This window comes from Hippoglossus hippoglossus, chromosome 12 (assembly GCF_009819705.1).
Source record: "Hippoglossus hippoglossus isolate fHipHip1 chromosome 12, fHipHip1.pri, whole genome shotgun sequence".
NCBI classification, from domain to species: Eukaryota; Metazoa; Chordata; class Actinopteri; order Pleuronectiformes; family Pleuronectidae; genus Hippoglossus; species Hippoglossus hippoglossus.
Genome location: NC_047162.1, coordinates 1501625 through 1528627, shown reverse-complemented (window position 1 = coordinate 1528627; position 27003 = coordinate 1501625). Strand labels below are relative to the sequence as shown.

At 40.4% G+C, this 27003-nt stretch overlaps 1 protein-coding gene across 1 annotated transcript; it reads left to right on the top strand.

The window, feature by feature from the left end:
- The first annotated feature begins 936 nt into the window (after nucleotides 1-936).
- LOC117771930 (hyaluronan and proteoglycan link protein 1-like) lies at nucleotides 937-24903 on the top strand. The gene is made up of 6 exons (XM_034602846.1): nucleotides 937-1095; nucleotides 18232-18364; nucleotides 20980-21143; nucleotides 22404-22602; nucleotides 23592-23894; nucleotides 24555-24903. The coding sequence occupies exons 2-6, from the start codon at nucleotides 18259-18261 to the stop codon at nucleotides 24842-24844; spliced, it is 1062 nt and encodes a 353-aa protein (XP_034458737.1). The 5' UTR covers nucleotides 937-1095; nucleotides 18232-18258; the 3' UTR covers nucleotides 24845-24903.
- The last annotated feature ends 2100 nt before the right edge of the window (nucleotides 24904-27003 follow it).

The following is a 27003-nucleotide window of genomic DNA, read 5'->3' as shown; positions in this document are numbered from 1 at the left end:
CAAGTACACAAGATTCCTGGGACAGTGAGTATACATTGAGCTAAATGCCTCGGTTGCTTGGATTACATTGCTTGGTCATTTCACCTCAGGCTTGTATTTGCCATGTTTGTATGCAGCATTTCCCTCAATCCAACACAATCTCCTCATGTGAGAGACAATAAAAGAATCAATACATCACAAAATATGATCAGTGAAATATGGAAAATCTGAAATGATATTAAAAAGTGGCACGTTAGGGTAAACTGGGGCTCATGATCTTACTATTTCTAAGATCTTGGATTCGGCCCTGCTTGTTACATCAGTGTGGTTTCGATTTTAGGTTGCAGTTATCCAGATAATGATGAGTAATCCAGCTAAATGAAATGGGTCAGGAAAAACTGCATGCATATTGCTTTGTGCACTGCATGGTCTTTGTTTGCTTTGTGTAGTGTAGCCTGTCTTTTTTTCATATGGTTCATTGCTTCAAACATCAGCTTCAAACATGATGTTCAATAGAGCTGACAGCACACGGGAAGCAGCTAGATGCACAACCACTCTCCAAATCAAGCCTGTCATTAGATATTGAGCAACCGGGGCTGTGCGCGTGAGACCTTGCCCTAAATGGGTGTGATGCATCTGTTGAGATGTGTCACAAAACAAAAACCCAAAGACCGCAGAACCACTTCAAGTCCCGCGGATTCCCACCGCAGTGAAGTGAGGCAAATTGCCAAACCCTGCAGACACAGGCACGAAAGGATCATCTGAGTCTCATCCTTCACATCTAAGTCCAGGTATAAACATTCAGATACACACCTGCAAATCTGACAGGAGGTTCCACGCACACACATTTGTCAGCGTCTTGGCGGAGGGCAGAGCGCAGCCTCCTCTCATCCCTGTGCGTAAAAAACACAAAGACGCAGGGAGGCGTGCGTCTGGTCGCAGCTCTGTGCCACACTCCGCTAGCTCTCAGAGGAGTTGGATCTGGTTTGATCTGCCAAGAGACGGGAAACATCCACACCGCCTGCTTCGTCTTACCTTGACGTGCGTAACCGTTCTGCGCTTCAGACCGCACCGCTGGAGAGTTTAGACTTTCACCGCAGCGCAGCACTGAGAAAGGTAAAGTAGGATTTTTATGTTATTTACAAGGAGAGATATTTCGGTAAAGAATGCTTGTCAATAAATTATTGTCCCTCTCTTGTTGGAAGACGGTTGCGTGCTAAACAGAGGTGACTGGTGACATATTTACTGACTGGTGAATGATCTTAGTCACAGCGGAGAACCACAGTTGAGATATGTGCCATGAAACACAGATAAGTGCATGGCCAGAGCCAAACCAGGGACACTGCGGTTAAAGGTGAGCAGTTTTGTAACTAACTCAGAATCACAGTCTGAAGTATTTGTAAGAATAATACATAATGTTATAAAACTTCAGATCATTGTACAAGACAAAACAAGACACTGTCAAAAACAAATACATTACACCACTACCACTATCACAATCTTAACAATTGCAATAGTCTAAGAGCAGAAGTCCATCGGGAAAATACGTCCATAGAGCAGCTTTGCTACATACTTTATAAATAAATATAAAATAAAGGAATTCAAATGTGTAGTTAAATCATTGACGTTATCACTGATTAAAAATAGTCAACCAATACTTGTTGACAGCCTGTGAAGTTGATGGTTTAAATCATGGATTTCTGCAGATTGACGCAGTTTTGTGCAAACTACAGATTGTATGTGAGATAGAGTCAAAGTCTCAAAACAGACCTGGCTGATGCCCCTTGGATCCAAGTTTTTTTGTTCTCAAATTGTTGCAAAAACAAGTAATGTTGTCATGCTGTGTAGTAATTGGTTTTGGTGGAGTTGATACACACATGTTGATATGTATTTCCACCACAGTATTAGATTTATTGGAAAGGGCAGATTTGGTGGTTTTGGGGTCCTCTTCATAGGTGACTCCCTTTTGCCATTTTTCTCACCTTTTCACCAATGTTTGGGTACTTTACTTGACTTTACTTAAGTATTATTATTTTCTACTTAGATTTTACAGCATATGATCGGTTAAAAACACATGGAATCCAATTTATAAAGTAATAAAACTTGGCTCCAGCTGTATAGTTACAACATTAAAGTGCTTCATAAGATGTTTATAGACTATAGGCAACAAACTGTCAGTGTCCCTTTACGACCACAGCTGCAGTTATGATAATGGCTTCATAGTTTATGCCAGTTTTCAAAGAGTTGCTGAACCCATCTCCTCAAATGTGAGGACAAACTGAAAATAAATATACATTCTAGATTAACTATGAAAACAACCATTACTTCCAGTTGTACACATATAACTAGCAATACTCGTAATACTTTCACTGAAATGTACGTCGCAGAGTTTTTGACCACTGGTTGAACTTTAGGGAAATGTGTTTTACAAGTGGTTGCCTGTTTGCTTGCGTCATACATTAACATGTACAAGCCCAGTAACAAGCAATGGAAGGCAATGGAAGAAAAAGTGACAATGCATAGTTTTTAAACATTAAAAAATGTCCATTAAACACTTAATATACATGCAATTTGTTGTGGTGACAAACACTGCAAATATAACTGTTTACCAGAAAAACCCACAGGGCACCGCTAAAGGGGCTTTATAAGTTTTGGCGTTTGCTTCATAGCCAATTTTAGCATCAACAACTTTACCAATTTATTGGAGATGCTCTATCAGAGAAGTTAAGCATCAAACTTTCATCAAGACATGTCTCCAGAGGTGGAAGGCAATGGAAATGTTAACTCTTGTTTTGCTTCTATTTCTATCTTGTATCCCTCATATATTATTTGCTGGTCTTGTCACTGTCTAGTTTCCCCTGAAGAATTAGCATTTCTTTGCAAAACTTACAAATAGCTTCCTTAAGTAAAACTTTGAAAAATGTTACTTGCTAATTTTATCTTCCCTCGTCATCCATCAGTGCAGACGATCATATTTGTGAGAATAAACATAATTGTGGTCGACCATATTGTGCAGTTGAGCCCGAGAGATTTGGAGTCGAGAAAATCAGGGCTGTGAGCGACACTCAGCCCAACAACCCCTCTCTGTGTGTGTGCTGGCTTAGACTTGGCGGCTCCACCCTGACCCCCACCCATTTCCCCCGCACCCACCCACCCACCCAGCACGCACACACGCACACACACACACACACACGCACACGCACGCACGCACGCACGCACACACACACACACACACACACACAGAGACTGTGGGCTGCAGTGGCTCATGTCATCATGTCAAACTACCCCCCAATTGAAAAGAGGGGTGATTCTGTGCAGTGACATGCACACATGCACAGTCAACTTCAATTAGTGTAAATTAGTGGTGATCAGGAAACAACAGGTCCAATGAATTTGTGGCTGTGTGGTCACATTAACATGTGTTGTGTGTTTTTCTGCTGTGTGCAGGGCTGTGTGGGTTCAAGTGTTAATCAAGAAGAGGTCTCTGTATTTCCCTCGTGAATAGAACTTTCTGTTGTATTGGGTGATGTGTTTGCTACTGGCTGGACCTTTGAAGGCAATGTTGCTCTATATACTTGTGCGTGTGTGTGTCTCTTCACCACTATTTGTGTTGCAAACACTCAAGGACACGTTTTCTGAACGTTCTCCTGTTTAACAGGAATAAATGAAGCAAAAACATTTATTCAGAGAGAAAGATGCATACAGAAAAAATGAAAGTGTAGAAGAAAACACTGCTGTCTGGGTTCTGAACACAACGCTACTTGTCCACTGTTATTTCTCCAATTGCTAATTCATTTGGTTATCACCATGTTATTATGAATGAGAGGATTGATGGCCAAACCTACTGTACCAGGGCAAAATACAAAATAAGCCAGAATGATCTATTAGAGCATATTTCATATTGGTTGAATTGCAAGTCAATTGTAAAGCACCAACAATAAGACACATTCTTTACATGCTGTTGAGCAGGTGTACCGTTTACAATGTTTGGAATACACCTGTTACATTTGGTGACATGTTCCTTCATTTCCAAGAACATACACAAATAAATTTGGAGTCAATCCCAAACACTTCCTGTCATGCTGCTCCAAATCCTCACCAGATCTAGAACAATATGCTGTTGACAAAAGTTCCCGAAAATGCAGAATTTTCTCATGTATTAGCAAAGTTTGATAAGAGTGTCTCCATTGCCTCCATTGCTCAGAGTTGGTAGGACACATTCGTCGGCCGCATTTCGAGGAGCCTTCAAATCGGGACAGCCTAGTCGCGCAACTGTGATGTAAATGTGGCTTCCGAAGGATGCGGCTCCTGACTTGAGACACAGTCTTTTAGTCCTACATTGGACAGAGCCAAGCTAGCTGTTTCCAACTATTTCCAGTCTTTATACTAAGCTATGGTAATCTTCTCTTGACTTCATCTCTTGGGAATGTCTTGGGAACTGCATTTTTTTCTAGTCATCTGTAGAAAGCAAGAAACCCATGGAGGAGAGAAAAGAGATCTAACCCTCAAACTCATGGTATGAACCTGTTTCATATCACACATGACACTGTGACCAGTACTGAACCTTAACCTCTGGCTTTCCCCTCTGACACTATGAGAGGAGGCATAAATGTGGCTCTGAGGTTTCTACGTTCTTTTTTTCCCTGTTAAAAGTTAAATTTTTTTTCCTTACTCTTGTTGAAGGTTAAGGGCAGATGATGTCACACCTTGTTAAAGCCCTATGAGACAAATTTTGATTTGTGAATATGGGCTATACAAATAAAATTTGATTGATTGATTGATAAAGAACCCTGCATACGCAGACCATCTCCATCTTCAAAACACTCAACCCGTCTGGGATGAAGATACACATTAACTTTAACTGTATGGCTCTCCTCAGGGTCAAGGAAGGCAGTTAGAAGAAACAGTGATGCGGTTCAGTGAGGGTAAAAGTTGTAAATAACCTCCCCACCCTTCGTGGGGAGAGAGGTACGCGATGGGAGGAGGGTGACGAGTTGAGACGCTCGGCTCTTGGAGTGTCATATATCCTGAAAATGGTGTCTGGTCTACATGCTCTGCTGGCATTATTGAGAAATTCAGAGGTTTTATCTTGAGGACAGGATTTTTTTGCTACTTAGATGGGAATGAATCTGTCCCTGTATACTAAAATATTAGCGGAGATGAAGTGAAGGACATGTAGACTGCTACTAACCAACTGCCATAACTCAAACTTGAACAAACTTAAATTTGACCTGATGATAGGTGCTTGATTAAACAAGGAGGGGAAGTCAGATAATCTCCAAAGTCAAAGGAGAATTCATCCTCAGAGGAGCATGACTGTCTCAAGGGAATGTAACAATAATCCATCATGTAATTGTTGGGATCTTTCACTTTGGACCACATTGGTGGACAACATCTTTAAGATGTCCTGCTAGCACGATCCAAAACCCCAAGCCACAGAGTCTTGGCTGGAGTCAACATTTAGACATTTCCCACAGTATCAGAGTAATTGATTGTTGTGTATGGGCTAAATATCATGCTGCATCTCAAACACAGCCGTCATAGGTGGAGCAGTCTGTGGTTGGACTGTACTTCAGCAGAGAGCAAACAAAAGGTTAGGAGCAAATGGCTCTGCCTCCCGGATCCTGACTGTTTTCAGAACATCAGTGTAGGACTTCAGATCCGAGCTGCGGGACAACGCTGCCAAAATGTGATTCACAAGCTCGCAAATGTTTGGGCAAACATCTGAAGATCGGGTGTAGTCAACTCAACTGTGAAATAACAGACTGCAATAGGAGTGTGTACGTCTGTTTCAAAATAAAGATTTGTTCTTTCAAAAATCAAGAACATTTCACAATTGTTTTTCCAACATACATGGACCAATTTTCAGATCCTCATTTACAAGGTTTCTAACCTGTAAAACAAACTAATACATACTTTATTGATCCCAAGGGAAATTTTGTTGAACTAATATCATTCCCTGATTCATCAATAGAAAATGCAATCTTGGCACAACTATGTTGGTTTGGAATCAATAAACCAGATGAATAGGTTTGGAACCTTTACTTCATTTGTGTGTGTGTGTGTGTGTGTGTGTGTGTGTGTGTGTGTGTGTGTGTGTGTGTGTGTGTGTGTGTGTGTGTGTGTGTGTGTGTGTGTGTGTGTGTGTGAGACTGAGTCATACTAAACTACAGTGTGAGTGTTAATGGTGATGAGGGAACATGTCACCTAGAGCAACGGTACGGCTCACAGGTGTGTTTTAATAGTTTTAAAAACAATGGAGGTATAAGATAGCTTTGAACCTTGTAACTGGGAGACATTCACTATTAATGGAAAACAAGTTTGCTGTTACATTTTATATTTTAGTTCAAGAAATCATATGGAGCGTGCTGATTGGTCATTAGAGCCCTTAAAACATTTCCTGATTCTTGTTTTTGCACTGGCCACGGAACCTGCCATCACAGACCTACTGTGCTTCAGACTAAGGACTCTTTGTAGCAGCCAAGGTGGTGTGACGGTGACGCAAAAATCGGTTGGTAGGCGGTGAACTGGTTTGAACCCGCCACTTTAACCACTGAGGAAAATACATGCGCTGTTAAATGAGGAAACATACTGAGCTATTTGTGAATAACCCAGGCTGTGTGTGTACAGCTGATCCCCCACCTACATACATACAAATGCATACAGTACAAGCTTTTAACAAATGTCGGCGTGCATGGTTACGTCGGACTTCTTTTCCAAAGCATGTGCTGAATATAGCGTCTTACCTGCATCACTTCCCATCAACTTGAGAGCCGCCCACGGAAAAGCGTTGTGAGTAGAGGAAATGCCTCATCACACACTAGAGGTTTGGTACCAAAAATGAAGCCTGTGTTTGGCAGGATAGAGGTTCCATGTTTATTTAAAGAATGTCACAGAACTTCTCCTTCATTATGTATAATATATTTATAGCAGAGTTTTGATGAAACTTTTGTGAACTGTTTTGAAAGACCAAATGTGTCGATTAGCTGAATCTCTGCAGTGACAGTCTTATCTGTTTAACAGGAGTATCAGTGTCAGCTGGGTGACCTGAAATGTTCTCCAGAGTATTTACGTCATATCAGATAGATATCCCCTAGACAGCAGCACATCACTGTGTACATGACACAACCAGAACAGCCTCCTTTGAAATGTTGTGTTAACTCTTTTTTGTGTTTATCTGTAATTGTGTAAATGTGATGTCAAACATCGATTCCACAGTCATCCCAAATAGTGCTTGTCGGATCATCTAGCAGAGCCTGTGCCACATACACACAGGGTCTTACAGGAGTAAGACCCTGAAAGAACGTCTGAAAGAGACACAAAACCACCACAAACCATTTTGCCGGTTTTGTGTGGCTTTGTGGTCATTTTGTGTCTCTTTGTGGTTAGTTTGTGTCTCTGTGTTGTTATTACGTGAGTCATTGTGGTGGTTTTATGTCTCTGTGATGAGTTTATGTGTCTTTGTAGTAGATTTGTGTGTCCTTGTGGTTGTTCCATGTCTCTTTGTGGTAAGTTCATGTCTCCTTGTAGTTGATTTGTGTATCTTTGTGATTGTTTTATGAATCTTTGTGGCTGTAAATGTCTCTTTGTTATTATTTCATGTCTCTTTGTGGTCGTTTTCTGTCTTTGTGCTCGTTTTGTGTCTTGTTGTTGTTGTTTGTGTATCTTTGTTGTTGCTTTGTGTCTTTTTGTGGTTGTTTCATGTCTCTTTGTGATTGTTTTGTGTCTTTGTGCTCGTTTTGTGTCTTGTTGTTGTTGTTTGTGTATCTATTGGTTGTTTTGTGTCTCTGTGGTTGTTTTGTGTCTCTTTGTGGGTGATTTGTGTGTCTTTGTAGTGCTTTGTGTCCCTAGGTCATAATTTTGCTTCTTTGTACATGTGCTATGCAACTTGTCAAAGAATCAATCCAGTTACCCAAGTTTTTTAATTCTTTACACTACGTCTGTCATTTTTGACATGAACCACAGTTTACAACAATGCAGCGTGATTGGACTTGTGCTGTCATCTCCATGTCTTTCTAGCAGCTAGTTGAGTTTATTATTAGTAAAGTTCAAAGATCAAGTGCTGGTGACCTATTACTAAACGTCAAAAATGTCCTTTTGGTCAATTACTAAATGGCTTTGGTTTGCTTTTTTTAATCACAATTGCCAGTACATGATAATGTATTGTACAGACCATCTTCACTAATCACAAGTTGCCTCATGGGGCTTAATAAGGTGCAACATCCTCAGCTCCCTCGACTTTTTTATTTCAGAGAGAGCTGCAAGTGAGGAATCCCTCTTCCTCTCCCGGTGTAACAGGCCATAGTATACCCCCAGTCCGGACTATACCTGGGGTTAAAGGGGCCTAGGCTAGATTATACCCTGGGTATATTATGGCCTAGGCCAATTCATACCCCTCAGGCCAGATTATACCCCCATGATATCAGTAGTGTTGAGTGATATACACAAGAATTACTTAATTTTTCAACATTTTATTGGGGGTTCAGCTTTGTCAGGTAAGTTAAGTGAGAAAGCTAACTGACTTAAATCTTAAAACTCTAAAACATAGACTTTTATTACTTCAACCAGAAAAACAGAAAAAATATTAGACTTCCACAAAGATCAAAGATTACTACGTCCTGAAACTTCAACTTCTAAGACTAGCAAGTCCTCGCTACAATATAAAAGTTCAATTTTCCCCTTATGTTAAATATATTTTTTAATGTCAAAATATTGGTTGGAGAAATAGAAGGGACAGTTTATCCCCTGGGTATACTCTGGCCTAGGCCAAAGTATACCCAGGTTTAATCTGGGCGGGGGTTAATTTGGCCTGTTACACCGGGACTGATAGAAGTGCAATAAATGCCGCATGCAGAAAAACACATCAACAACATAACAATATTTACAACATTCATTAGAAAAGACAGTGTGTAACATAAATGGAGAGGTTTATCAATGTCTATATTTTTTATTTAAAGGAAAATGTCAAAAGGAAAGTTTAAAGCCGACTCTTAAACATAGAGAGGGTGTCTGCCTCCTGAACATAAATGTACTTCACATCGTTGCTAGTTAACATCTGGTTTAATCAGTCATGGCTCCTCTATATCATGTCCTCCTGGGTCTCTAACTAATCTCTGAGGTTTTTTGACATTTCACACATAATTTCTTGTTCCTCTGAAGGAGGTTTTGTGGGGGTCAAGTGGCCACTCATCCCCCTCTGCAGCTTCATCGTATATCTGTCAATAGCCTCAGGAATGTTCTCAAGTGTTGCTAGAAACTAAAGAACTTGATGATTTTTAAGTACCTATATGAAATATTTGTGTAGGTGGCTGTGTCTGGCGAGATAAAGCGGGTTGTCTTTCCAAAGAAAGGTGTTGGTGGTTTGATCCCTGGCTCCCTGGGCAAGACCCTGTAGCCCAAATTATCCCTGTTAATGCTGCTGTTTAAATGTTTTATTGTGACTTGTACTGCAAGATTTGTGTTTAATTATTACATTTTTAAGCAAAATCATCAGCTGTGTTGCCGTGTATTTCTGCCTTGTCATTTTATCAGGCCTGAGTGGAGTTTTGAATCCCTCGTAGAATCAATCCATTAATGAACTAGAATGTCACTCAGCAGAGCACACACTGTACCTCTGCCAAGGCCCAACAGTCCCCTTAAATTTAATCAAGCTGCAGCGGCTGTGGCTGAGGGTATAGCGAGGTCGTCATCTAACCAGAAGGTTGGCGGTTCGATCCTAGTCTTCCCCATCCGAAGTGTCCTTGGGCAACCCCAAATTGCCCCTAAATACAGACCATTTATCATATCAGTTCCCTAAATATGCCAGATTTTTTTTTTTATCAAGATTCATGCATTATACCCTGGGTAAACAGTAAACATTTGGACCCATACCACAGCCTTCCACCAATTTTCATGTACTCTTGAAAACTTTGTAATAATTAACAGTGAAATGTATGCAGATTGGAAAAAGTGTGATTAAGGGATTGAAGAAAAAATTGTGTCCGATTTTCTCAGATTTCTCTATTAAGCGTTAATTTATCCAGTCCTATTTTGGAGTTTTAAACTGGAAATCAAAGTGTATTAGACTGCATGTAGAGTTAATACAGGTATGAAACACTTGGCAAGTGTAAAAGGGCCCTATGTGCAGCACAGCTTCCAATCGCAGCTTAGTTTTACTTGTAGGACACAAAGAAAGACAGGGACGCATTCTTTAATAAACAATCCCTGAAATTTGGTTATTCAAGTAGTCTTTTATAAATTCACACTATGTGAAAGGGTAACATGAAGTAATGATGCACTTCCATAAGTAATGGACATGCAATGCACCATCCCAAATGTGGATTTAATTAGGTCAAATCAGAAAATCGTGTTTCACAGTAGGACTAGGTGCATGTAATGTAGAGATCAGAGGTGATAGAGTACAGCGGCAATAGGCTACATCCACACTAATATGTTTTAGGTTTAAAACACATCCTGGCTGCTACGTTTATGCCTGCTGTCCACACTTCTACAGAGTTTACTGATTGATTCTTATCAGTAATGACTCGATTGTAAACACTTACAGTCAGTAACAGTTCCACCTCACCATCGGTCCAAAAAAGAAATCCCTGCTCTTGCTTTTACCATTGTTGTTTTTCGTCTGTAGTATTTTCAGTATCTAAGCAACCTAATGCAGAGTAGACGATCAGCTTCCTGTTTACACTGGCACACGCATGCCCAATGTATGTGAATGGTCAATAGGTATATGTTTTCATGTGTAATAGTATGGATGGGGATCATTACTGATGCTGAGCTAAAATGCTCCTATAGACAGAGATTGTGTTGAAAACATATTAAAATGGATGTAACCTCATGAGAAGAGGGTGTGTGAGATGAATATGGTCCTCAGCTGAGCAAATGTTTTATTTGCCCTGAAAGTATGTGAGAGTCAACCAGAGAAATGTCCCAACTGTAACCTCAGCGTGCATTGGGAAATGTTTTCTCTACGCTGCACTGAATTCCTTGCTTCAATATTTATCTGAAGCTACACACGGATTGGTGCAAGAGGTTACATTTGAGCAACTCTGAGCTTGGCTGATTGGCTGCTACGTGTGGTGATTTCAGAAACAGGCACTCTAAGAGCAGGCATGGTGCAAACTTATTCTCAACAAATGAAAAAACATGGCCAAGTGTAGTGAATCTTGAATTTACATGCATCTGCCCTGTCTTATGTTAGACGTTCAGGCTTCTACTGGTGACATGGTGTTGGCGTGTTTTCTACTCACTCGTTCAAACCATCAAACCAGTATCAGGCTTTTATAAAGGTGGAAGGAGGGGTATACGTCTGGGCGTCTGTGGCTGAGGGGGTAGAGCAGTCGTCCTCTAACCAGAAGGGCGGCGGTTCAACCCCAATCTTCCCTATCTGCATGCCAAAGTGTCCTTGGGCAAAATACTGAACCCCAAATTACCCCCATACAACAAAAGGGTGAATGCCAAAATAAAACTTTTACTGTAAAGCGCTTTGAGTGGTCATCAAGACTAGGAAAGCGCCATGTAAATACAGACCATTTACCTTATACTGGGGAATACTTTGTAAAAAAGTTATAAAACCAATCCACTTTCAACCGTTTGACCCTGGATCCTGAACTCTGGGGCATTTCATTATTCTGTGTCTCCCTCCCAATGACTATAAATCATAGCATCTGGTGTACAAGGAATCTACAACTGAGGGCTTTCGTCACGAGCTGCAGCGGCGTGATGCACATTCAGTGCTATTGGCTGCTGTTAACGCCAATCAATATTCACGACAACTCCCTCTATAGCTTTGTGTTTCAGAGGACACATGTACACATTAGGGTCTTTAAAACACAAAGCCCCAAAACAGGGCACGTACATTCACATGTAAAATCAGGGGCATGCCCATTTAATGTGTCTTTTGTTAAGATAAAAAAAGAAACAACTAAACTTTGATTAGTTGTCATGTGTACAGTTGCCTTGCAGAAGGTTATTGAGCCATTAATGTCTGAAAGAGCTCTGTGTTTATCATCTGGAAAGGAGGTTTAAGGTCGTATAAACATGGCTCTAATGGACCATATTACCGAGAAGAATTGCTTTTCTGGTGTTAACAGAAACGCTTGACTCAAGACAAGAGCATAACCAAACAAGGAATGGAAACTCTGTGTTGGTGCCAGCTGTATTTCTTTGTGATGGTTTAACCTGAGAGTTTGATTGTCTCATTCTAAAAGGGGGCTTTTTAAATCCTGTAGTTCCACTTCTTAAAACAGCTTACATATTTACATGGAACACACACTGACACCCAACCTCAAAGGATTACACGTTAACATACTGACTGTGCAACCTTAAGGAATGATTCATAAGCGATTGCAAGCAGCAGTACACATAACTGTGGAAACCCCTTTAAGGGCCCAGCTGCCAATCGGTTTTATGTTACCTCAGTGTGAGAGCAGTTTTATTTTGTTTGACCCTTGTGGCTGTTGTGAGAACACATTCAAACATTTGTTGTGGTTAGTTTTTTTGCCAGTAAATGACATGATTTATTTGAGTTTTGTCAAGATCTGGGACCTTATTGACCTTACAAAGCAGCCACATTATCGTTTGTAAATATGATAATAAACTGCTTTGGAATGGCTGTGACACATGAATGAAAATACTCAAAGTTAGAAAAGAGGGAAATGTCATGTTCTATGAAGCGCTGAGTTTGTGCTCTATAGTACTACATGTTTCAGTCTTTCATTATACTATATGGTATAATATTATGGTAGCGTCGGTATTGAGAATAAGTCTGATGGGATTTACTGAACTGTAGTGTATTGCACTGGGTTGCTTTGTGATTTCTGTAATAATTTGGATGTCCTACAAATTATTACATCAGTTTGAGATCATTTTACACTACAAGAGACAGCCAACTTGAACAGCAACTTGCTGAATGTCAAAGCAGATTAGAACCATATTCAGCCGTGGATAGTTCAAACGGAATGCAGGTTTCATCAGAAGTCATGGGCCATGGGGTTTTTGTGATAATGCATATATGGTAAAACAAACAAACAAAATGCAGCATTTGAAGACTGATCTGGATGTTGATTACCATGGTAGCAGAAGCTATAAAGCTTAAGAGAAACAAAATTCATGACTGAAAGCCTGGTGATAATGTTCATGCTTTAAAAAAACATGATAAAGATCCAAATGTCCACCTGAATGTCTGGAGTCATTGTGGTGGCAAGGAAGTGCATCCAGCTTGATGAGCTAATTTAGCTCAAACTTATTTAACCCTGAGTCAGATCATAGTCAGAACACATACCCACCATAACTAAACCATTCCAGAATTATAGCTATTATTATTATTAAGCGAATCATACTAAAAGTGAAAAACCAAGATACCAGAATCTGATTCAACCCAGAAAAAACAATGCAGGTTGGAAAATGCCTCAAGAATCTACAACCACAGCAGGGGCTCAATGAGAATACACAATGGTGATTTGAGCAAAAAGCTAGCAGCATGTGTACGATTTTTTTATGTTAACTACGTTCACCATCTAATTTTATTTTGTTAGCATGCTAAGATGTGCTAATTAGCACTAAACGCAGTAGCTGTGTCCTAGCGGCCATCTTCTTCAGAGGGCACGGTCTATGCAGACCACGAAAGCTGCCTCCTTTGTGGGCCCTGCAGACCGAAACGTCTGAACTAAACTGAGATGGTGCATTCTACGGAGGACATTTTAATGCCCCTTGTTTTTTAAAATATGTACCACAAGCTGTTCGGTTGAGTTGAACCCTGATACAATTAAAAGTGTAAGCAACGTCCGATCTTCACAGTTCCTCACCGAAGCGCATTGAGTTCCGGGGCCCATGAAGGATCTACCTGTTGGAGCCTCTGTTGCTCCGGAATGAAAGGATGCATTGTCGGCCGCATTTGGTCTTCGAAATGGGCCTAATCGCACCGCTGTGACGCAATCCGTCTTCAAATGTAGCATAAGGATGCGGTCCCTCAATTGGAATACAGTTAGTATACAGCTGAGGCTGATGGAGGTATTTGATCATAAACCAAACTATTGGACAAATTCAGTCACCAAAGTTTGTACAGTTCACTCTGGGGGAAACATTCATGTCTGAAAAGTTGCTTAAAACCACAAAATTACAACCCATGATGGCTCTAGTAGAAATGTCAAGAAATCCCCAAAGTCACAAGGATTCATCCTCTGGAAAACATGAATGTCTGTACAAAATGTGTTTCATGGCAGTCCATATTATAGTACTGTAATAGATGAGTCGGAATCAAAGTGGTGGACCAGCCAACTTTACTAAAGCTGTGCTGCTAAAGTGGCTAAAAAAGAGCCAGCAGGGTTTCAGGGTCATTTTGTTGGCTGATATCATCTGTAAGTTTTGCAAATGATTTTGGTGAAAAAATATTACTATCTCTACTGACTTCATGATCCCAAACATGCCAGCACATACACTCTATGACTACACAAATTGCTGTCCTTTCAAAATAAACAATTGTCACCACAGTATTGATGTGTGTATGTAAGTGCATGTGTTTGAACTGGCCCGGTCACAGATCCCATCACTTACTTGGCATTCAGGGCCTGGGAGGGGTCCCTCTGTTCTCTGTAGGACAACAGATTACTTCAGCTCCATCTGCAAACTATTTCTGACTTTACCAGTAACTGAGTCTGATCTCATCTGAGCGAGAAGTGTTTTCTTTTTCTTGCTCTCCTTTTGTTTTTGTTTTTTAAAATAAATATGAGATAATACTTGGCTTGTGAACATGAATGTTTGCAAGTTTCATGCAAGTTAAGCCAGTATGATAATCTGACACTGGAGTGATGTAAGTTTTGTGAGTCAACTTGTTATCTGATTTTGTCTCTTAATTTAATCTCTTAATCTTTAAGTGTCAATTTTGTTCCCCCATATGTGTTATTATAATTTGATGAATGTGTTAACACTATTAATTATAGAAAACATTGTGATCCTGGAATTCTGTATTTTAATTAGCCTCTTTTTTCTTTTTGCATTTGTACCACTAACACTTGGAGTGTTGAGAACTGGACATCTGAATAATTTATTTATTGCTTTTGGCTTTGTAATTTAACTTTTCCATTGAGTTGCTAATTGAATTTATGATTGATTTTATGATTGATTGATTTTAAATTTGCAAGCCAGTACCAGCAATGCAAATATGGTGAGTTGTGACCACTTGTGATCGGATCTCACTTCACCGCTCTGTGAGAGTGAGCGAGCAAGTCAGGATGGAGGAAGGAATGAATGTATGAATATGAATTAATATATATAACATTTAATATAACATATGATAAGCGCCAGTTCATAGGTCAATTTATGCGGTTGAGTTAATTTTCGGAGGCCGACCATCATATCCGAAAAATGAACTGACAAATCGCCAAATGGCCTAAAAAAAAAAAAAACGACGTTGGAATCTATCTTGTAAATTCCCCAACCCTAGTGTTATCCATTTGAATCTTCACTGGAAAATGAAATACAAAGAAAAATAAATCTTGGCATTCGGAGGCTTGAGTCCTCTTGCAGTGGCCGCAGGTTTGGTTCCAACCCGCCCCTTTGTTGTGTGTCTTCCCCATTTTCTCTCCCCATTTCACACTTGTACTGATCTATCAATGAAGGCCAAAGGGCCCAACATGATCTTAAATAAATGAATAATACAACAACTTGACAACTCTGATGGCCGGGGTCACGAGGAATGTGAGGCCCATACGCAGCCAAAAACATTTCCCTCAGAGTGCCTCATGTGTTAATGCTCTGCAGACACAAACTGATCCAGACATATGTCCTCAAACACACACACACACACACACACACACACACACACACACACACACACACACACACACACACACACACACACACATGGTTGTACTTCTATCTGAGTGAGGACACTCATTGGCATAATGCATTCCCTAGCCCTAAACCTAACCATCCAAACTAAATGCCGAACCCTAACCCTTAACCTAACCTAAACCTAATTCTAACCCTAAGTCTTAACCCCCAAACAGTCCATTAAAAGTGGGTCAGAAAATGTGGAGTGGCCAAAATGTCCTCACTTTCCCAAAATGTTTTCAAACTGGTTCACACCAAGATAACTGTAAAAGAGCACACACACACACACACACACACACACACACACACACACACACACACACACACACACACACACACACACACACACACACACACACACACACACACACACACACACCTGGACTTTAAAGACCTGGGCCTTGTTTACCCTCCACACAGATGGAGGCCGAGGAATGATGTCACTCTGGAGGACACATGTAGACCTTTTGTAGAGATCGCACACGCAGTGACACATACTGCTGATGTCTTATCCATGTGGTGGTTCTCCTTCACAAACAGTTGAATAGGTCTGAGTTAACAACTGCTAATGGAGCTAATAGAGCTTGAAACTTCGATTCCCCTGCATCATTTTTGCTGCTGCAGAGTCCTCTCAGCCCTCACCCCTCCCTCCATCCCTGCTGGAGATTTTTTTTCTGGCTGTATCTCTGTGGCATCACCTCCCTCTATCCTCATTTCACACATCACCTGCTCCCCGGCTGCATGTCCTGCAGAGAACAGTCTGACTCAAACTTTTTCTCCTCTTCAAAAAGGACACATCACATCTTTCCCCACTCACTCCCCGTGCTCCATCGCATTATCACCCCATCCTGGTATGCGTAATGACTATTTTCAGGTAGGGAGGGGTAAAGAGTGATGTGTGTGTGTGTGTGTGTTTGTGTGTGTGTGTGTGTGTGTGTGTGTGTGTGTGTGTGTGTGTGTGTGTGTGTGTGTGTGTGTGTGTGTGTGTGTGTGTGTGTGTGTGTGTGCATGCGCTGCAGGGTTATTCTGCTGACTGCAGGAACTGCACCTGGTTGGGGGGGGGGGGGCAGCGCATCAGCATTTTGGAGAGGGGGGTGAATGAAGATAAGGGTGGGAGGGGGAATTGTAGAAGGGATCAAACCAAATCCAAATGACTGGCCCCTCACATGCATACTATCACCAAACTCACACACAAGCCTTACACCAGCACACTATGGAAGTCCAGGGCTGCCCTTATTTAAATGAAGATGATGGTGATGTTTAACATAAATTCAAAAATAATTTCTGTTTGCATTTAACTTTTTTGAAAAGGTCATTTATAAAGTCAATAACAAAACTGAATCTGACTAAGGAAGGATTCATGTCACATACACACTCCCAGGTGGGAACTAATGTTTCTGATTATTCCGACACCACATGAATGCACCATCTACTGTATATGAACTGTCACAGGCTGCATGCAGCCCAGATACGTGCTAGATGCCAAGAGTATCTGAAGAGTATTCAGCGACCAGGAACGCACGAAGGTGAAAGTTTGGTTATTGAGAATTGATTACATTTTCTTTTTCCAAACATCACACACACACACAAACAGAAAATTTGATTTGGATTCGATTAAACAATTTAGTTTCATTACTGGCATCCCTGAAGTTCTATAAAACACACCCTTTAAGTGGAAGTAAGATTGTGAATCCTGTTCTGTTTGGAATTTGTGTGTGTGTGTGTGTGTGTGTGTGTGTGTGTGTGTGTGTGTGTGTGTGTGTGTGTGTGTGTGTGTGTGTGTATAGAGGATGGGCTGCAGTGTGAGAGTGAATGAAGCCCGAGGTGTGGGGGTGACGCTGCATTGTGGCAGAGTCTCTCAGTGAAGTTGTGGACTGTCAGTGTCACAGGGACATGCTGCTTCCTCACGCTGCTGGATGACAGAATATTTATTGCACAGTATGTACAGTATATACTCATATTGTGTGTTTGCATTGCGGTGTTATTCAGTGTGTTGCCACCATGTGTAGTCCTGTGTAATGCGTAGCCTCACATGGGACGTCCGGTTTGTGCATCAAGGACAAGTTGTGTTTTCTATAATTTCTGTGTAATTTTTGTGCTTTGAGAATATTTGAGCAACTTAGTTAAGAAAATGTGAGGTGTTGTGTTTTTGGCTGCAGATGTGCTAAGTGTGAAGGATGCAGGATATTCTGCTCTGCCACAGTAACAAAAGCTCTGTCGGGAGGAGGAACAGTGCTGCAGAGAGAAACACTGTATCCCACTGAGCTGAGCTGCAGACCATGCTTACAAAATGAATAACGTTCCTTTCTCTGGGTCTTGCACTGACAGTATGTGATATAACTACAGGAAAACTCTGTCCTCAGCATCATGTTACTGTACGTGCTGAACTGTAACCCCCCCACCCTCCCTCTCTCTGTGTCTCTGCAGTGATCAGACCCCAGTTGGTGAGTGAAGATGATTCCTGCGCTGATCTGTGTTTTGATTTCTCTGAGTGCAGCAGACAACGACTTAGACACTCTGTACCCTGAACTGGAGCACTCCAGAACCATCTATGTCACAGGTGAGTGGACGTTCACTTTGCTTCTGTTGGAGGTTTCTTCCTCTTTAAAGGGAGCTTTTCCTTTTCCACTGTCGCCAAGCCATTTTCTCTTAGATTTTGCAAGGTCTTGCCCTTACTATGTAATGTGCACCAATACTACTGTATATTATATAAGTTGACAATATAACAATTAAAACTGAATTGTTAGAAATTATTTTGAGACCTTTTCCAGTATTGTTTTCTGTGTTTCGTTCGTGACACTCACTCTGCAGTGTCGTTTGTTTCCTCAGTTTATCAGTGTGTTGTGCCTGTGGCTCGCTGATAAGGCTGCTATGTGAGGGATTATTGGCTTGGTGTGATATGGATTGTCTATCTCATTTGGCTATCAGAGACGGGATTTACACATGAAAATGTTTTTGTGCACTTTAATCATTGTGAAAAATAGTTTTTTTAAGTTTAGATTCTTCACCCAAACATTTAGGACAAAAACAATAAAAATAAACTACAGAGAATCCTGCTGTACTGTATATGTGCCCAGCTCAATGTTGTTATGTTGAGAGGAGGAGTGGCCCAGTATAATGCAGTGGGTAGTACTGTTGTCTCACTGGTTTCCAACCTGGAGGACACACAGGGCCTTCCTGTGGGGGTTTCCTCTAGAGCTTCCTCCCCCAGTCCCAAAAGCCCAACCTGTCCAGGGTGTACCCTGCCTGAAAACCAACTAATGAACTAATAACTAGATAAGTAATATCTAATTAATAACAAACACACAATTGAAAACAAGCCAATTACCAACTATTTAATAACATAGTAAACTAAATCACTCCCTAAAATAGACAATAACTAACCATTGAAAAAACAAAGTTTTTAATGATAGATAACGAATAAATAAAGTAACTATTGGAAAAATACTGACGTGTATGAATCATGTGATTTATCATCGCGTCAGATGTGTGTGAGATAATGAGATTGGAACATTTTTCACATTAACACATGAAACTAAATGTGACATTTCCACATGGTTTTCCATCATCTTAGCTTTGACTGCAGCTCTGTTAGTCCCTCCATCTTCCTCTGCTGCGGTTAAATGGCAGCATCTAGAGGATTGGCTCCACCATTGTTTACCTTGATTAGCCGACATCTAATATTCAGATTAAAGTGGTAGATGCAACAGTTTCTTTAGCCAATTTTTTATTTATTCTTTAGAATTTGAAATACATTTAGACTGAAAGCCTACCCACATGGTATTCTCAACTCATGCTCAGAAAAGCTCTTCCTGAACTATTCCTTTAAGATCTGGTAGCCCTTAACACCAATATCTCCTGAGCTTGGATCTGTGCTGCTCTGATAGGTGAAACAAATCGATAAATGTTATCTCCAGGAGCAGTTAAGTAATGTCCTACTGTCTGACATCCTGCCGGGGAAACAAGTGATCACCAAAAAGTCAAACCAAATGTACAAAATGAAAGAATTGCCTGTGAACACAAGAGTATTTATATTTGCATGTGATCTGCTGCTGAGACCTCCAGCCTCGGTCACAGGGTTTTCACATTGGTTTGCTCCTTGTGCTCTGCCTGACCAGCACAGCATGTCACTCTGCCTGCTGCATGAGCATGCATGTTTTTATCAGTTCAGCTGGTTAAAGAGCTAATGGCCCATTGATCCAATGTGTATAATGGATCATGAGAGTTTGCAGTTCCTCTGAACTGCTTCTTCAGCTCTAGCTCCTGAATCATTACATTACATGTCATTTAGCTGACGCTTTTATCCAAAGCGACTTACAATTAGCATCCATTAGAATCATCTCAGCAGTGACACTCTGCAGCCTCACCTCTAAACTGTACTGAGGTTTCTCTCATAACTTTCAGATTATTTCCTCAACCAGCGCAAACTCAGTCAGTTTAGTTTTTTTCATTTGATTGGTGATAATTTATTTATTATATATCTTATATTATCTGTTACTTTTTAGTAAGTTTGCAGATCTGTTGGTATTTATTTGATGATCTGTGTGTTTGGTGGCCATTCTTTTAGCTGAGTGAACATGAATGTGTCCTGGGCCACATATGAAAGACTGCCTACTCAGCTGACATCTTCTGACCAGTTTCATAATAAACCAAAATATTTTTACACTTCTAAGTATTTCACATAAATTGATTTATTTAGGGCCACTACTACAAATATAGATTTTCTATTTTTTCAAGTGGACAAAGTCTTATTTCATTGTAAAGGTAGACACAGCTCATTGATTCACTCAGCCTCTGTTAGCTCTCTCTCGCTCTCTCTCTCTCTCTCTCTCTCACACACACAAACACACACACACACACACACACTGTGCCACTAGCGTGGGTGTGAAGTCTTGTTAAACTTTGGACATCAGCCATGTCCTTAACTCACAGACATGGGATTGATGTCATTTCCCTAATACCAACCTTGTAAAGAAAGCAAATGGGAGTATTTGCAAAATGTTCATCTATTCCTTTTAACACTTATACTCTAGAACGATATATTGAATTTCATCAGCAAAATAAGACTGTTCTCAAAATGTGTGTGAGAGCATAGGTCCAGACAGAGTGGCAATTGATATGTGCATTGTTTACGTGGATTTGTCTCGGATTTCTGAGTGTGCCTCTGTGTTGCAGAAAATGGCCCTCAACTTTCGGTGATGGCAGAACAGTCAAAGGTGGTGTCAAGGCGAGGAGGGAACGCTACCTTACCTTGCAAGATCCAAAGAGACCAATCACTGGCACCCAATCGCAAGATGAGGATCAAATGGACCAAGCTGACCTCAGACTACCTGAAAGAGGTTAGTGGTCACTTTATTACTGGCAGATAGTTGAATCTGCGTCATGTTTTTTAAAATTCAATTTCTCAAAATGTACCTGTATTCATGTATGTCACAAACGTTTAATGCTGACAGTGAAGGTTTTTTTAAAGGTTCGGTGTGTAGAATTTAGTGACACCTAGTGGTGAAGTTGCATGTTGCAGCTAAATGCCCCTCATCTCACCCTCTCCTTCCAAACATGAAAGAGAACCTGTGGTAACCTTCAGTTGTCATAAAAACTCAAAAGATGTTTAGTTTGTCCAGTCTGGGCTACTGTAAAAAAACATGGCGGCCTCCATAGCGAGAACCCGCTCCAGATGTAAATATAAAGTATTTAAATATAAAGGGCCCATTCTCAGGTAAAGAAAACAACAATTTAGACAATTTAGATGAAACCCACTAGTGAAAACATACCTAGGATTATTTTTATATTCAATTTCCTTTTCACCTAAATCTTACACACTGGACCTTTAAATCATTTAACAGTGAACGTAGGTGTTCATTTTGTCTGTAATTAGTTTGCCCTTAGCAAGCCTTTTCTGGGAGAACGGGCTGCAATGCAAATGCGCAGTACAAGCAAAGCTGGAACTGTTCCACTGATCCACAGTTGAAATGTGAACAATGCACGAGAAAAGAGAAGAATGTAAAGAATGCAGGTCTAAAATATAATTCTACATGTTCTTTTGGCCTCAGAGAAACATTGTGGTAAAAACAATGAATGTAGAGCTGCTATTTTAATTATTGATTAATCTGTTGATTAAATATATTTTAAAACTATAATCCTTTAGTCTATAATAAGTCAACCCACCTCAAGTGTTTTGTTTTGTCCAAAAACTAATGATACTTGTGCAATTCATCAAAATAGTTTTAATCAATTTAATTACTTCTTTATACAAATAAGAAAACTAATATATCTTTTTAAATGTGACAAAGCTGACATGTCACTTGTGCCCTTAGAAGACCCAACCAAAAACCTGATTTTCTTTAGACCTAGTCATATCTATCAATGTGCTCGGTTTCTAACTTTAACCACAATCTGAATTTAGGCCTGAACAGAGCCCTATTTTCTGCTGCCTAACAGGAAATCACATGCTGATCTTTTTATTAAGTTGTCAGTTGATAGCAACTCTGGATTTCATAATTCTTATCCCCCTTGCCATTTTACAGGAGTAATGTTCGGCACTCAATTTTGGAGCATAGGATCTTGGCATCATGAACTCACTGCTCTTCATCTTGCTCTAGGTGGATGTTTTTGTTGTCATGGATTATCACAAGAGAAGTTATGGCAGTTTCCATGGACGGGTCCACCTACAAGGCTCTTCTCCCATGGATGCCTCTCTGGTCATCACAGAAATCACCCTGGAGGATTACGGGAGATATAAATGTGAAGTAATTGATGGGCTGGAAGATGGAACAGTGGTGGTGTCTCTTGACCTTGAAGGTATGATGTTTGGGTAAAGCAAGTCTTTACAATGGGGAAGAATGAGAACGTTTCATGAACTGTCCAAAAATAAAACGTCTATTTAACTTCATTATATTGTAACAGGCTGCAGTGGAGCTAAATTTAGCTCCAACAGCAGAGACTGCTTGGGGGAATGTCAGGAGCAAGTGTTTTCTGTAAGCATAGCGCACATCAGTGTCAGAGCAGCTTCATTATGCCTGAGAGGAGCCAGAGACATCAGCCGTTACTGCCTGAAACCAGAAACGCTGGCAGCAGGCTGACATAGAGAAATGTGCTTTCACTCTCTGTCATTAGGTTCAATCTTAAGATTTAATTGAAAAGCCCAGAGGATGGATCCCAAGCAGTTCTCAGACGTGAACACTTGTGCAGAGAATGTCCACACAATTGAGTCCAGACTTTCTCCGGACTTTCACACATGAACAACACAGCAGGAGATTCTCCGGACAGACACGTTCACAACAACACAGAAGTCTCTGGAGCGTTCAGAAGAGAGGTAGTCCAGCATTCAGAAGCAGCTCATAACGAATAAATTCACTGTTTTTGTTTATAGCACATTAACACTGGCATCGGGCCCTTTTAACAAAAGCTCTCTTGACATCTTCGTCTGTTTCTTCTACGTGTATAACACCGCTTTTGCATCCTGAGATATTTGTTTCTTTATGTGTTTTTCAGCTTTGTAAATGTTGTGTGTTTGAAACATCATCGCAACTACTTGCTCGCAGTGTATCCTCCTGAGGATCTCCTGCTGTTTTCTCATTGGGGCATTATCAGAGTTTTTACCAGGGGGCTGGCAGGAGAAACTCTTAAAAAACATTTGTGTTCTCACATACAGCCCCTCCGGACAATGTCAGGAAATTATTCAGAATTCAGAGCATGTCCGAAAGCAGCCCCAGTTGTATCTGATTACTGCAGGTAAATCATTTCTCTTTCTCTGCTCTCTTTTTTCTTTTTCACAACTCTCCATATAGGGGTTATCTTCCCATATTATCCCCGCCTGGGTCGCTACAACCTCAATTTCTACGATGCTGTGCGGGCATGTCATGACCAGGATGCCATCGTGGCATCCTTCGATCAGCTGTATGATGCATGGAGAGGAGGGATGGACTGGTGCAATGCAGGCTGGCTGAATGATGGCACGGTCCAATATCCCATCACCAACCCCAGGGAACCATGCGGCGGCAAGAACACAGTACCAGGCATTCGCAACTATGGCCTGAGAGACAAGGACAAGAACCACTACGATGTCTTCTGCTTCACCTCCCATTACAAAGGTAAAGGACTTTAACTAAACTCTCTAACTGTGTGTTTGGTTTTACTATTATTTCACCAAAGGACAATTATCCTATGAAAACAAGGAGGCTGAGGGGTCAAACCACTCCCACTGTTGGCTGAACAAAGAAAAGTTACTCACTGAGTGTCTCTGTGTTTGACATGTGTCTTCTTGCAATGCAAGCCCTCTTTCATTACTACAAGTAAAGGAATTCAACCAACAGTGGGTTTCACTTGAATTGTATAGATGGCATGCTTCAAGGTGACTTAGGATAGAAAAACCCACTGCAACTGTAAGTTTCTGATACATGTAAGACGGGTGATATACTTGCTTTTTATCCAGACATTAGCCCAGACAACCAGATGTGTCGTAAGTGTCATACTGGCTATGTTTTACCAGTGAACTTTGCATGTTACTGGAGTATTCCACCACAAGTTTTACCAAACACCTTTTCAACTTTGTACTCTTTTCATTCTTCATAACATCTAAGCAGCCACATGTTCAGCATCTCTCTCATGAGTATAGATTACAGTGTCATCTGCATATAAGAGGATTGTTGTCAGTAGATTGAAACATTTACTCTTTTCTGTACATATTATGCTTTATTATCATATTTTATTGCACATGATGTTTTTATCTACATTTCTTTCTATCTACCTAGGCCGGTTCTACTACCTGATCCATCCCTCTAAGCTGACCTATGACGAGGCCGTCAGGGCGTGTCAAAAAGATGGTGCTGAGATTGCCAAAGTCGGCCAGATGTACGCCGCCTGGAAGCTGCTGGGTTATGACCGCTGTGATGCTGGCTGGCTGGCCGATGGCAGTGTCCGTTATCCCATCTCCAGCCCCCGCCGGCGCTGCAGTCCCACAGAAGCTGCCGTCAGGTTCAGCGGCTTCCCCGACAAAAAGCACAAGCTGTACGGAGTGTACTGCTTCAAGGGCAACAACTAAAACACAAAACAGACATACAAACAACCTGCGCACACGGACAGCACACATTAGCATGCACACACACACACACACACACACACACACACACACACACTAGTGAGAGAAAAAGAGACAACAAATGCATTCAAACTGTGATAATTTTTTCATGGAAACCTTATGACATTACTGTCATGTCATGTTGCTTTGTAATCTTGGACCCGATACTCTATGAGGGTTGGATTACACATATTATTTAATCAATAGAGTGCTTCAGGGATGATGTGTTTTTATAAGCCAATGCAGATGTTAACATCACACTGGTTCCCTCAAGAAAATAAAATAAATAAACAATTGGATTTTACCATTCATTTTATGATTATTGTAATGAGCTCTTTTAAAAACAAAAGTTCATGATACATGTTTTGTTCTCCAAAGAACATTTTTGAAGTCTAAATACAATCCCCAGAAGTAAAAGGCTAATGTTAGGGTATAAAGCAACTACATCATGTACACACAACTTTAACACCACCAAGCTTCCAACTTGTAAGACACGTAACTCTTAGAAAAATCATGAGTGGGTGTGTACTGATGTAATTTATTCATGAAATTAAAAAAACAAACAGACAGACTTCAGGGCCAAGGTACCGGTAGTGCAAAAATACTAACTTATTTCTGGAATATAGGACTCATTCCTGCAGCACTCTATGCATTTGAGAGGGGTGGGTTGATAGGGTGGGCTACAGCCATACTGTCTTTCAAGAATGGACTAGGCATGTGAAGTAAGAAGGAACCACGCATATAAACTGAGAACAATTTAACAGCAAAATGTCTCATGGTTGGAATGATACTTTGGGCACTTATCTTGTTTTATTCAAGACCACGAACAACTGCAAGCCATGAAATGCAGCTGAAATGAGGCGTCAACAGAGGTCGCTAAGATCCTCTCAAACCTGTCAGATAGGACCACAAGCCTAGCACAACCAAACTGATCGTTGCTGTCCATTCTTAACAAGGTGCTACGACTGGTACTTTGTACTTCATCATATCGTCCAGTATTTTAGGTTTTTATACAAATGTGTTGGACCAAACATCAGTCTCATCACTAAAATTATTAGAAAAAGCAACATCCAAATGTTAGCATTGCTTGTTTTCTAAGTATGTAGAATGTGATTATCTGAAGATGTATTTCTGTTAATGAATATTTTTTGATATACTGTCGAATTATTTACATAATTTTTTTTTGTCTTTCTTGCCAAACTATCCAAGTCGCTTTGGTTTACATAAACAAAAGTGGTAAAAGTACAAAAATCCACAGTCCTAAAAGAAGACGTTGATTTTGCACTGAACATAAAGAAGATATCTAGAAAACAGGATGAGGCAAACAATAGTTCATCTTATCTGGCAATAGAAGATTCCTTGCAATATTAGGAAACGTATCGTGTTGCAGAATAGTTACAATGAAGTAGACCTTTGTGGCTGTATCTCTGTTTGGCTTCAACTTCACAGCATGACATAGCTTCAACAAGCACACAGCAAAGTAGCTCTCAGTGTAAATCTACACACTATCTATCTAGCGCCTTGATAAACTGCTATTTTTGATACAAAGACTGTAGTTTCTTATAGTGAATGAGCAGAGCCAAAGCTTTAGACCCATTTGTGACCCCAACGCTCCAAACCTTACACGTGCAAATCTGAGAGGGACGATAGAAAAAAATTATAATTTTACCTGTTATGCCGTAGTGGGATGTCTTTTAAAGGGTATTTTTGTGTCAGCACAGATTGGATTAAAGTGTTAATATTGCTCAGAACACACATTTGATCTTTATCAACTTTGTCAACAAAAAGTTGTGATGATTTTTTTTCATCGTGAAAATTATGAGTGAGCAAATGAACAATAAAAACAATATGATTTTCATCAAATGTTAATAACTCAACAATAATCTGATATGTGGATGAATGGACATTAGTTATTTTTGAACATTACAGGTGGAATGACGCTTTGTAGCTCCTGACAGCTCAGCTGCCCAAAACGTCTTCAGATGATGATGTAGTGGAGAGCAAAGGGAAAACAAATTCATGGACTAGGTGCACAAACTGAAAGATTTAAAGGGAGAGGCAGCAAAACATCTGGGATAAACCATAAAAATAGACAGGACAGCACATTAACATTTATAAGAAGA

Excerpts from the sequence above, each read along its gene's own strand:
- LOC117771930 (XM_034602846.1), top strand. The coding sequence starts at position 18,259 with ATGATTCCTGCGCTGATCTGTGTTTTGATTTCTCTGAGTGCAGCAGAC. Across the intron at positions 18,365-20,979 it reads CAGAACCATCTATGTCACAG|AAAATGGCCCTCAACTTTCG; the intron begins GTGAGTGGACGT and ends TCTGTGTTGCAG. Across the intron at positions 21,144-22,403 it reads CCTCAGACTACCTGAAAGAG|GTGGATGTTTTTGTTGTCAT; the intron begins GTTAGTGGTCAC and ends ATCTTGCTCTAG.